Genomic DNA, 13,161 nt, shown 5'->3' with positions numbered 1-13,161 from the left:
AAATGTCAGCTGAAAATTAGAAAATAGGCATGTAACAAAGCCCAGCAAACAACCCTTCCTCAGTGACACATGTCCCCATGTTAGCTGCTTATTTGTTTGTTTTTGTGGCATTTCTATTCGGGGCAGGGGGGAGAACCAGTGTACTGAAAGGAGAAGCATGTCTGTAAATGCCCATCCATGCAGGACAAGGTAAGAAAGAATACATTAAGCACTTTTTACCCACTGACTAAAAGCATTTCCAGAGGGGTAGCCCTGTTAGTCAGTGGCAGCAAAAATAATAGAGTCTTGTGACATCTTAAAGACTTAACACATTTATTATGGTGTAAGCTTTGTGGACTAGAGTCCAATTCATCAGATGCGTGATGTAAAAGATAGGGTAAGATGGCAGTGAAATGCAAAAAGTACAGTTACAAATGACAATTCAATTAGAGCTTAAGGCTGCAATCCTATACCCATTTACCTGGAAGCATACCCCATTGAACTCAATGCCACTTACTTCTGAATAAGCATGTATAAGATTGCATTCTAAATGTGTGCAAAAGCACAGCGACCATTCACAATTTAATTCCCATCTAACCCCACCTTTACAATTCCCCCCCCCCACACCCATGTGTTGTTGTTCAGTCGTTCAGTCGTGTCCGACTCTTCGTGACCCCATGGACCATAGCACGCCAGGCCTTCCTGTCCTGCGCTCTCTCCCGGAGCGTGCTCAAGTTCATATTCATTGCATCCGTGATGCTATCTAGCCATCTCATCCTCTGCCGTCCCCTTCTCCTTTTGCCTTCAGTCTTTCCCAGCATCAGGGTCTTTTCCAGGGAGTTTTCTCTTCGCATTAGGTGGCCAAAATATTGGAGCTTCAGCTTCATTATCTGTCCTTCCAATGAGCAGTCAGGGTTGATTTCCTTTAGGATGGACTGATTTGACCTCCTTGCAGTCCAGGGGACTCGTAAGAGTCTTCTCCAGCACCACAGTTCGAAAGCATCAATTCTTCGGCGCTCAGCCTTCCTTATAGTCCAGCTCTCACAGCCATACATTACTACTGGGAAAACCATAGCTTTGATTAGACGGACCTTTGTCAGCAAGGTGATGTCTCTGCTTCTGACTATGCTGTCTAGGTTTGCCATAGCTTTCCTCCCAAGGAGCAAGCGTCTTTTAATTTCATGGCTACAGTCACCGTCTGCGGTGATCTTGGAGCCCAAGAAAGTAAAATCTGTCACTGCTTCCATTTCTTCCCCTTCTATATGCCAGGAAGTGATAGGGCCAGATGCCATGATCTTAGTTTTTTTTAATGTTGAGTTTCAAACCAGCTTTTGCACTCTCCTCTTTCACCCTGAACAAGAGGCTCTTGAGATCCTCTTTGCTTTCTGCCATTAGGGTGGTATCGTCTGCATATCGGAGGTTGTTGATAATTCTCCCAGCAATCTTAATTCCGACCTCTGATTCATCCAACCCAGCATTTCTCATGATGTACTCTGCATATAAGTTAAATAAGCAGGGTGACAATATGCAGCCTTGTCGTACTCCTTTCCCAATTTTGAACCACTCGGTTGTTCTATCTCTGGTTCTTACTGTTGCTTCTTGACCCTCGTACAGGTTTCTCAGGAGACAGGTAAGGTGGTCTGGTACTCCCATCACTTTCAGAATTTGCCACAGTTTGTTGTGATCCACACAATCAAAGGCTTTAGCGTAGTCAATGAAGCAGAAATAGACGTTTTTCAGGAATTCTCTTGCTTTCTCCATGATGCAGCGAATGTTGGCGATTTGATCTCTAGTTCCTCTGCCTCTTCTAAACCCAGCTTGTACTTCCGGTAGTTCTCGGTTCGCATACTGCTGAAGCCTAGCTTGTAGGATTTTGAGCATCACCTTGCTGGCATGTGAAATGAGCGCAATTGTGCGGTAGTTTGAACACTCTTTGGCATTGCCCTTCTTTGGAATTGGAATGTAAACTGACCTTTTCCAGTCTTGTGGCCACTGTTGAGTGTTCCAGATTTGTTGGCATATTGAATGCAGCACTTTAACAGCATCATCTTTTAGGATTTTAAATAGCTCGGCTGGAATACTGTCATCTCCGCTAGCTTTGTTGTTATTAATGCTTCCTAAGGCCCACTTGACTTCACTCTCTAGGATGTCCGGCTCAAGTTCAGTGACCGCACTATCATGGCTATCAGGGACATTCAGATCTTTCCTGTATAGTTCTTCTGTGTATTCTTGCCACCTCTTCTTAATCTCATCTGCTTCTGTTAGGTCCCTGCCTTCTTTGTCCTTTATCATGCCCGTCTTTGCACAAAACGTTCCCTTGAGATCTCCAATTTTCTTGAAGAGATCTCTAGTCTTTCCCATTCTGTTGTTTTCCTCGATTTCTTTGCATTGTTCATTTAAGAAGGCCTTCTTGTCTCTTCTTGCTATTCTCTGGAATTCTGCATTCAGTTGGGTATATCTTCCCCTTTCTCCCTTGCTTTTCGCTTCCCTTCTTTCGTGAGCTACTTGTAAAGCCTCATCAGACAGCCACTTTGCTTTCTTGCATTTCTTTTTCTTTGGGACGGATTTCGTTGCTGCCTCCTGAACAATGTTACGGACCTCTGTCCATAGTTCCTTAGGCACTCTGTCTATCAGGTCTAATCCCTGAAATCTATTCCTCACCTCCACTGTATATTCATCAGAGATATGATTTAGGTCATACCTGAACGGTTTAGTGGTTTTCCCGACGTTCTTCAATTTCAGCCGAAATTTTGCAAGAAGCAGCTCATGATCTGAGCCACAGTCAGCTCCAGGTCTTGTTTTTACTGACTGTATGGAGCTTCTCCATCTTTGGCTGCAAAGGACATAATCAATCTGATTTCGATATTGACCATCTGGTGACGTCCATGTGTAGAGTTGCCTCTTGTGCTGTTGGAAAAGAGTGTTTGCTATGATCAGCATGTTCTCTTGGCAAAACTCTATTAGCTTTTGTCCTGCTTCATTTTGTACACCAAGGCCATGCTTGCCTGTTATCCTGGTTATTTCTTGACTTCCTACTTTAGCATTCCAATCCCCTATGATGAAGAGGACATCTTTTTTTGGTGTTAGTTCTAGAAGGTGTTGTAGGTCTTCATAGAACCGATCAACCTCAGCTTCTTCGGCCTCAGTGGTTGGGGCATAGACTTGAATTACTGTGATGTTGAATGGTTTGCCTTGGATTCGTACTGAGATCATTCTATCATTTTTAAGATTGTACCCCAGTACTGCTTTTCCCACCCTTTTGTTGACTATGAGTGCTACTCCATTTCTTCTAAGGGATTCTTGCCCACAACAGTAGATATGATGGTCACCTGAATTAAATTCGCCCATGCCTGTCCATTTTAGTTCGCTGATTCCCAAGATGTCGATGTTCAATCTTGCCATCTCATGTTTGACCACCTCCAGCTTACCTTGATTCATTGATCTGACATTCCAGGTTCCTAAACAATATTGTTCTTTACAGCATCGGATTTTCTTTTCACCGCCAGACACATCCACAGCTGAGTGTCCTTTCGGGTTTGGCCCAGCCGCTTCACTCTTTCTGGCGCTACTTGGAAATACCCTCTGCTCTTCCCCAGTAGCATATTGGACACCTTCCGACCTGAGGGGCTCATCTTCCGGCGTCATATCTTTTAGCCTTGTGATACGTTCCATGGGGTTTTCTTGGCAAGAATACTGGAGTGGGTTGCCATTTCCTTCTCCAGTGGACCACATTTTGTCAGAACTCTCTGCCATGACCTGTCCGTCTTGGGTGGCCCTGCACGGCATAGCTTATGGCTTCACTAAGTTACGCAAGCCCCTTCGCCAAATGGGATGTAACCTAGAAAAATATTGGAATAAATCTGTTAGTCTTACAGTGCTTTAAACTCTTTGTTTTAGCTTCAAAGATTTCAGTGTTGTAACTAGCAACAGCTGGCCAAGTGCTGCAGGAAGATTAGTAAAAAACAAGCAGATGCACACATCTTCCACATCTTAGCTCCAGCATAATTTATATTTTGTTATATTTGTTATATTTTAATGTAACTATATTACAGTTTAAACATTTGAAAAATTTAAAAAGGAAGCCTCAATATACAGTCTTTGAAAACAGAGAATGCAGTCTTTATTTCTAAATTAGTAGCTGCTAACAGAGCTAACTTCCGTTTATTGATATTTACATACTTTACCATGTATTGATCTCTAATGTGATCATACTGGCCATTACAGAATCCTGTGGCAATGTATAGTATAATTTTGTGTTCTATAGTAGCTTTCTGCTCCTATGGCAAAAGCTTTGGGAGCAAAGTGGAGATAAACATCCAGCACGGATGTCTCCATGACCCTCCAGTACCCTAAGTCCTTTTTATGTAATTTAACATGAGAAAGCTTAAGAAAGCTTATATGCCTCTTTCTGAGGACAGCGTAGATATGCCAGAGTTCCAGAACTGGATCAGTAGTGGCCATGGCTTCTGGGTCTTAGCTGTGTAACACTTTACTATGATTTCTTTTGCACTGTCAGATAGGAAATTCCCCCATCTCATGTCAATCATAACATGGGAAGCAGAAAGACTACAGAGCGCAGTGCATGGCATTTTGCTACATTGCTTTATATTGGTACCAGTTGGGAGCAGCAAGTTCCTATTTGGTGGCACTCCGGTGACCTATACAAAATGAGTTTGCTAAGTTTCAGTTCATCCAGGGATGGGCAACTTGTAGTGTTCCAGATGTTTTGGTCTACATCTCCCAGGATACCTCATCACCAGCTTGGGTTATTTGGAGTTATAGGCCAAAACAGCTGAAAGGCCAAAAGTTTCCCACCCCTGTGTTAATCCACCCTTTGAGAGCATGTGTCAACAGTTAGCATCCAAGTTCACCATGGCATGAGAGCTTCCCTTCTTTTTCAGGCCTAGAAGTGAGACAAAAGCTTATTGGCTAAGTAGAGTATGGCTACCGTTTATACTTCGACTGCTTGAGTCTAGCAAAATAACATGCTTCCTCCAGGATTCTGCCATTTGGAGTGAAGCCTTAAATAAAATACATTAATAATGTGTAGAACTACTAAGCAAGATAAAGTTCCCATTTGGAAAGGGCACGAAGCACGAAAAACAAGTGACCTAGTTTGCATAATCATGGTGGCTGGAACAAGCCACCATGGCTTACTGCAGCTGCCATGCGTGCCATGTGCATGCTGGCCAGATTTCCCTAATTACCCACACTGCCACAGCTTACTGTGTCATCTGAACCCAGGTGGTATGGCTTGCTTGGAGTGAGTAGCAACACTCAAATAACCCAACAAGAGCCAATGGATTATTTGAGGATTGCTGCCCACCCCAAGCAAGATATGATGCCTGGGTTCAGATGACACAGCAAGCTGCACCAGTATGGACAATTAGGGAAATCCAGCCAGCACTCACCCGGCTTAATGTGGCAGCTACAACAAGCCACGGTGGCTCGTTTCAGATGCTGTGGTCATGCAAACTGGGCCACTGTCTGTTCCTCAGCTTGGCTTCTCCTTTGAATAATCAAGTTCAGCGAGGTCTAGGAGGATACTTTAGACAATCTGGTTTCACAAAAGCTAAGTTCATCTCAATTGCTTACAACTCAGGTCAGCAGTGCTCACCTATTAGAATCAACTCCTGTATAGTTTTAGGCCTGGCCTATACACACAGCTGGATGAGCTGATAGAATGGACTCACTGCACCACTTTCCAATTGCAGGAGGAGATACCATTCTTGAGTGTTTCTCCAAGTACTGTGGAAATAGAAAACAAACACCTCAGGGAGAAAGGCACTAGCCTCTACCTGCTATGCGAGTTGTTGACTACTTATGGTTGTTGTTGTTTACCATAGGGGAGCATTCAAAAATGTGATTCCCCACCTGCAATCTGAAGTGGCACAGCCCATTCTACCACATCAGCACTCAATCACTTTATTTCCAGTTCAGTCTGCTGCAGCTGTAGAGCGGACTTCATGCTGCAACAATTCTGTATTAAAGAAAATGTCACCGGTAAATGCTAATGATTACAGGAGGACTGGCAGCAGGGAGGGAGGGAAGGAGGAAGGTTTTCTTAAGCTTTTTCTTGATGCATCCTGTCTGGAGTTTTCGTTAGCAGAAGTGGCTGAATAAAGCAAAGTGAATCCAGAAAGTGAAGGGCCTAGCCAGCTTAACTCAACTATGAACAGATAGTTCCCTGGCTAAGCAGTCAGAAATATAAAACAGCTGAAAAAACCAGGCCAGGCTTCTAACAGAATGAAAAACACTACTACCACCAGACATACTAGTCTTTTTATACACAAGAAACCCAGGCTAAAAGGAAACTTATTTGGCTCCACCTGACTGCTAAGCAACATCCCCTCCCCCTCCCCACATTTGACTTCTGTTAGCACCCAAGACTCTCCGATGCATCTAGGGCTGTTAATTAGTTCTGCACCTTGAATGACCCTTGTTATTGCTCCTCATAAGTGCTTCAAAAATACTAAGGACAAATCATCCCTTCACTTGCAACCCTTTTGGGGGCCATCTACACTTACATATTTTTTCCGCTTCCAATAAGGTTTCACTGCTCGTCTTTCACGCTATGCAGGACCCGCCTCAACTTTGGACCGGAATTTCCCACTTCCGTGCTCCCGCTTTCAATACCCTGATATCCTGGTATTTCCCATTCATGTGCTCTGCTCTTCTGTGTTTATTACCTTATAAGGTTGTAGTCCCCTCCCATGCTTGTCCATATACAGCAGTGTTTGTATTTCCGTCCTGTCCAATCACAGCTCTAGATGCCCCCATCTGGTCTTCTGGCTACTGATAGCATAGCTTCCTTAGCACTGGAAGTTTTATCACCAAACAGCAGAGGGCTGGAGGTGCTGGCTCTTGTCTGATCTGGGAAGCTCAGCCGGGTCAGCCCTGACCAGAATTTTCAATGGGCGACCGCCTGGGAATCAGGCTTCCTGCACTGAGCAGGGGGGTGTTCTCTCCCTTCAAATGACACTAACTTTTACCTCCTTCTATCCCCTGCTTTGGCTTTTTTTTTTTTTTTTTAATTAAGGATCACAACTGAGTGCCTTTAAGTGATCTTTTTTTTTTTTAATTAAGACATTATCTTCAAATCTTCAGATCTTCAAATCTTCGAAGAATAGTGGCTTCTCCAGCCTTATTTCCCCACACACAAGCATAATTTTTTTCACTGGGCAGTCTTCTAAGATGCAAGCAGCCCCGCCCCTCCGACCCGAGCATCTCCTGCCTCTGCATTTCTCAATTGGAGGGAGCAGAAGGTAAAATGCCTCCCTCCAATCAAGGGAGACACCTCTGATCCCTCACCCCACCAAGCTCAGAAGCAATGTCCTCTTTTGTCCCAGAGCACCTATGGGGCTCAATGGGGCTTATTCAAGGCTTGCGGACTTACAGGGTGATCTTATGTCTACTCAGTAGTAAGTTCCACTGAGTTCAATGTGGCTTACTCTTGAGTAAGTGAGTGCCCAGAATTGGGGCCATGAGAAAACATTACAGCACCAGTTAAGCTACCGGGAGAATGGGGGGGGGGGAGGCAGCGTGTGTAAAGGCACTCAGTTGTGATCCTTAATTTAAAAAAAAAAAAAGCCAAAGCAGGGGATAGAAGGAGGTAAAAGTTAGTGTAAATGCAGCTGTAAATAGCTGCATTTAGCTTAAACTAAGACCTTTACAGCCGCAAATGGTGTAGTGGATGCCATTTGTGTCCGCATCAGCCCAGGTGGCTGTATCGCTGGTGCTCCAGAGCTGGCTGGCAGCTCTGCGGAATTGCCACGGAGCAGAGACGGCCAGGTAGGATTCCGGGGGGAGGGACAGATCACCTCCTCCCCCCATGGACCCCCCCACCCCCGGACCTGGAGGTAAGTATTTTGTACATCCCTAACAACAACGGGGAAAATGGGTGAGTGTGGATAATCATGTTTTAATGCGACTGCGTTTAACCCAACAGGACCCCGACTTCGGTGCAATAGCGGGCGAAATGTAGATTAGCCCTTGGTCTGTTCCCCTGCCATTGCTATTCCAACAGTTTTAAGTGGAGCAGATGGAGGCAATGCATCTGACCGCACTAGCAAACAATTCACTGCAAGGAAAGAGTTTATGTTTCCTGGTTTGGGGGAAGGCAGTGAATTCAAATGGTTGCAGCAGGATATTTTAATCCTATCTCTCATTCACATTAGGCAAATCGCTACATTGCTAAGTACCTCAGTTGCCTCCTCTCAAAAACCAGCATAACTGCATTGATCTATTGTTCCTAAAGTGCCATGGGTGGCCTAGTACTTGTAAAGTACCTTTAGATCCCCAGCTAAAAGATTCTATAGAAGAGCAAAGTAATATTATTATTACAGTAATAGCTTGAGGCCATGCACTAATGCCATCAGAAGTTACAGTAGGAATGGGTTTGCACAGCCATTATACTTTATACACCGTAGTGTTCCATTTTATTTTTAGGAGAAGAGATGGGGGATTATTAAAATTACCATCTTTTGATGATAGTATGAAACCCTGATTTTATAATCACAACTCTAATTAGAGCTCTCAAGCTTTCAAAGATTGTTAACATCATTAAAACATTTATCCTAGGAAGATAACAGCAAGTGTTGACTGCTTTTTCAAGATGAATCCAGATAAAAGGACTCTCTTAAGGGTTCTGTGGGCAGACTGGATTCTGAAGCAGTAATGTTTTACCATGTTCTTAGCCATGCTATCTATCAGTCAGCAATTAGGTTAATATTGGCTAAAGGGCCACTTAACCCAGTAATCAGCCCCCTATAGCTCTTCCAAGAGCATCATTTTGTGACAGGATACCTGTGGTTTTGGCCTGGAATGGATTAGCACTTCTGTCTCGGAGCACATGAACCATAGCAATTAATATCCCAACTTTAATTTCCTACTTGCCTGTGGATGTCATAACTGTGCATTATTATTCAAAGCTAATAATTCTGCCAATGGAAGGATGAAAAAGCAGGTATAACTAGAGGCTACTAAAAAGAACGGAATCTCATTCCATGTAAAATGTGGATTCTTCTTTTTGAGTCACACTAAATAGCAAAGGTTAGAATGAGCAATACTTTCTTCTGTAATTTCGAAATCAATGGGACTTACTTCAGTAGGATTACAGTCAGACTAAACAGCTGTGAGAAACTACAAGGTTGGTGCAGTCTCATTAAGTTCACTCCAGTAAAAGATGATACCATGATCAACATGGTGTTTTTACAAAGGGAGAGGAGTGTATTTTTGCAGAGTTTAGCACAGCTCCACCACATATCCAGCTGGCAATGCAAGTCACATTGGTTCAGTTTGGGCAAATGTATAGGACACACACAACACACAACACACACACACACACAGAGAGAGAGAGAGAGAGAGAGAGAGAGAGAGAGAGATGAATTGCATCCTCCTTCTCTGCCCACCACGTCTTGTCTATGGGCCAGTCATCCACCCATGGATGGACATCTCGCTTGCATGTTACTTACATGTGACAAATCAAACATGCATAGCCCCAAAACACATTTTTGTTAACCTACATTAAATCCAGAAAATAACCATGCAGATGTGACATCCACACATGGAGAGCTGTAGGCCTGGAGGAGTGACAGGTGTGCTAAGGGTGGGTGGGCGCAAATCAGCCCCCAACCTGATGCCCCTCAGATGTTTTGGACTTCAACTCCCAGCAGCCCCTGCCAGCATGACCAATGGTCAGTACTGATGGAGTTGTAATCTAAATTAAACATCTGGAAGACATCAGGTTGGGGAAGGCTGCTGTAAATTAGTCTGAACTAGCTCATTTACAACACAAGTGTTCATCCTTATTTCAGCAACGCTGTAGTGCCATCACAAATTTAGGAAGTGGATGGTAAGTCAATCATAAAAGTGCCCTTGATGTATTTAATTTCTGAGGATGATGCTACAATAATATACTTTTGAAGTTGTTGTTTTTTTAAATTACACAGTGTCAGCATTTTCTGTTGAAGCCAGTCCAAATCCCCATTTAAAACTTTTTGAGAAGAGGAATTTGTGAGAATTTCTCCCCACCTCCACTCTTTTTTTAGCCTCTTATACACCTGCCATGTGCCATGACCAAAATGAATCACTGCTCCCATTGCATTTAGTGTGAAGCTCGCTTTTGAACATAGTAAGAAAGAGGCACACACATAATCCATGATTAAGAGGATGATAGAGAAGATCATACAAAGGATTTAGGCATACACAAGAATTGCTATGATTCTCCAAGGGCAGCCTCTCTATGGGGAGCTTGTGTTGATATGCAGTGATAGCAGCTCTCACATTTGGTAGCATTTACGTGTTTAATGTTAAGCCTCTTTCGGCATTCTGTCAACGGTGTTTTTTGTCAATTTAAGTTTCTGTGTGGGAGTGAATTTGACTAAAGCTGCAGAAAATGGTAGGACGGTGTGGAGTGATGCTGTCATTGTGCTTTCACATAATGAATGATTTGCCATCAGTTCAGCAATTAGGGGTGATGGAAGAAACCAAGTTGGGGTGCTTGCATAGGCAAAAAAACAGCAACCCTGCTCAATTTCTGCAAACAGAATTGGGGCAGACAGCACACCCACCTCAGTTCTACTTTCATGAACACACACCACCCCGTTCTTCATCCCTAAAGGGGAAAGCTTACTTTGGGGGCAAGGACAGGGTAGTGGGAAGCTCTAGTGGAGGCTCCAGTACAGATGGGAGAGGCCTGGTATGCCACTCATCCTCCTTCTCCCATTTTTTTTTTTCAAAACTGAAGTGGATATTGGCCTTGTTACTATGCAGTGTGTTTTCTAGCCTGAAATCAGAGTGGTGGAAGGGGAGTAGAATTGGGCCCCCTTATGAACTCTTTTGAACATCAACCCCTTCTTGATGGTTTCAGTGTTTGCCTAGAATACTTGAAGGGGCCCAATTCATTTTTGGAGTGAACAGCTTTCTCTTTGCCCATCCTTAGCAGCAATACTTGTTATTACAGCTGGCGTTTTGATGGTGATAGAGAATGCCAGCTTTTGAATTAAACAGGGCTCTTCCTTAGAAAAAATGGGAGCTTGAAATCATGTGCAGAATGAGGCTAGTGAAAGCTGTAAATATTAAGTCACTTCAGCTGGATAATATCTTAATAACAAGCACTTAAATACAAAAGACTAATCAGTACATGAACAGTGGAGTTGTCAGAATCAATCTCCTTGTGCTGGAGTATCCTGTATTCAAAATGGAATTAGCCACTTAAGAGCAGAGGTGAATCATATGGATGAAGCACAATTAATATATAACTAATATAGATTCTGGCTGTAACTCTTACCAATATGGTGCAGCATGGAGATGGGGCACAGTTTGCTAAAGTGAGCAGGTCTATATTTGCCATTATAACCGCACCTACTTTTAGCTGCAAAATCCACCCACGGTTGAATTATACATATGACGTAGCCTTGTCTGTGGGATACCCTTTTGCATTACACTGAACTCCTACTCATCCTTATTTCCTGCAATAACTCAAATGTTGGCATTAGCCCTATGTCGAGCCGCATCGCACCAAGTTTCACCCAGATAAAGGACAGCATAAGCCTGAGAAAACCCAACATAGACAGATAGAGATTGACATATACTAGCTTTCTTTTTATACTCCCCTTTACTGCTTTAAATCATAGTGACTGGCCCCACACCATACTGCTGTGTGTCTCCCAGCCCCAGGCCTCAACTCTGATCATAGGGCAGAACATGAGAACAGACCCGATGCATGTACAACTGAATGTGTGCAGGGCCCTTACTTCTGAATAGGAACCCTGATGGAACCATGATTCTTGATCATGTGTAGAGCTGTACATGCACCAGGTCCATTCCTACATCTACCCAGTGCATGGGGTGTGGGATCAACAGCCATAATCGCATTCTCCTCCATGTTTTGGAGAGGAGTATGAGAAGTGGCCTACCCAACCCATCTATGTTACCACCAGCATTAACTGGTTTGAGTGCAGATGCATAATACATTATTTCGCTTCCCCCAAATGTGATACATTAGCTGTTTTATCTGTGATTATTATTGCATTGTGTCAGTAATGTTCCATTCTACTTGCTTCATGCTCTCACCACTATCAGAGCATTCTCTTGTGGTCAAACGTGTCAAGTCTATCATACCTCATTGGAGTATGTGTGCCTGTTGCTGATGAAACTGCGACCTGAAGTGAGAGCTGTTCTGTAAATGAACTCATCCGTTACTTCAAGGACTTCACACTTTCTTTTCTATAGTCTAATATATTTGCCATTTGTGCTTTGCTTAGCACCCAAGTTTACAGCTTGCAATAATTATATCTAATTTTGACTTTCTCCCCTTTAAATTACTTCATCACAAAAACAAAAAAGAAAAAGAGAGAGACTCCATAATTAGCTCATTCAGAAGATGAGAGTATCAGGCATGAAAATGATGGGGTGGGGAGTGCAGATACGTAGCAACATCTCTTCCTTTCATGGAACTCATTGTGCATTTTACATTTTCAGAATTGTGTGTGAGATGGGACAGGCTGAGCCTGAAATCAGTGCCGGTCCTGCACTCCTCTGCATTGGAGAATGCAAGTCAGAATTTGTGGCCAAGTCTGCACAGCATTACACATTTGTGGTAAGTGTGAGTGCAACCATCGTTTTAATTGATTTGGCAAAGTCATATCAAATATTAATACATAAATAAAATAAATAATAAAGAGTTAATTCCAGTTCTAGCAAATGAATATTTAAGGGGAATCCAGAAATATCCAAAGTGATACAAATGGTTTGTTATTCATGTTTTGATGTTACAGCCAATGTTTAGGTTATGTACTGTGATCACATTTAGCACACCAGCTATCAGGATATAGTTTTTTTTGTGCATTTCAGTCACCTTGGGTTTATGTTCTACTCTTCTGCAACCTCTGTTCAGTCTCCTTTGTAATATGATTGAAAAGGCTCTTGGCTATGAAAACATATGTCGTAATACATTCAGCATGGTTCCATACCAGTGCTACTGGCTGCCCAGAAACTGTGGCTTCAGATGATCATTTCTATCCATGTGTTAAGTTGGTTATAAATGTTAACGTCTTCTGTGTGTGAGGGCCAGTGCATGGAAGCAATTTTCAGTGGCCCTCACATGTGGGTCATAACATGACAAAACACCTTTTGCCTTTTGACGCGATATATTAATGTGTCTCCTTTTCTGGAACTTGT

General features: G+C 43.1%; 1 protein-coding gene across 2 annotated transcripts in view; it reads left to right on the top strand.

Moving 5' to 3' along the window:
* PLXNA2 (plexin A2) overlaps positions 1–13,161 on the top strand; it is a 611,865-nt gene that overhangs the window by 471,625 nt on the left and 127,079 nt on the right. For both annotated transcript variants that reach the window (XM_084853404.1, XM_084853402.1), the window contains one exon: positions 12,463–12,580. In XM_084853404.1, coding sequence (XP_084709530.1) covers positions 12,463–12,580 — 118 coding nt within the window. The remainder of the gene's footprint in view (positions 1–12,462; positions 12,581–13,161) is intronic.

This window comes from Heloderma suspectum, chromosome 4, assembly GCF_057233095.1.
Source record: "Heloderma suspectum isolate Gila_16-S chromosome 4, 16-S_ref, whole genome shotgun sequence".
Lineage (NCBI taxonomy): Eukaryota > Metazoa > Chordata > Lepidosauria > Squamata > Helodermatidae > Heloderma > Heloderma suspectum.
Note: the sequence above shows the minus strand (reverse complement) of the source record. Positions and strands in the feature narration are given on the sequence as shown.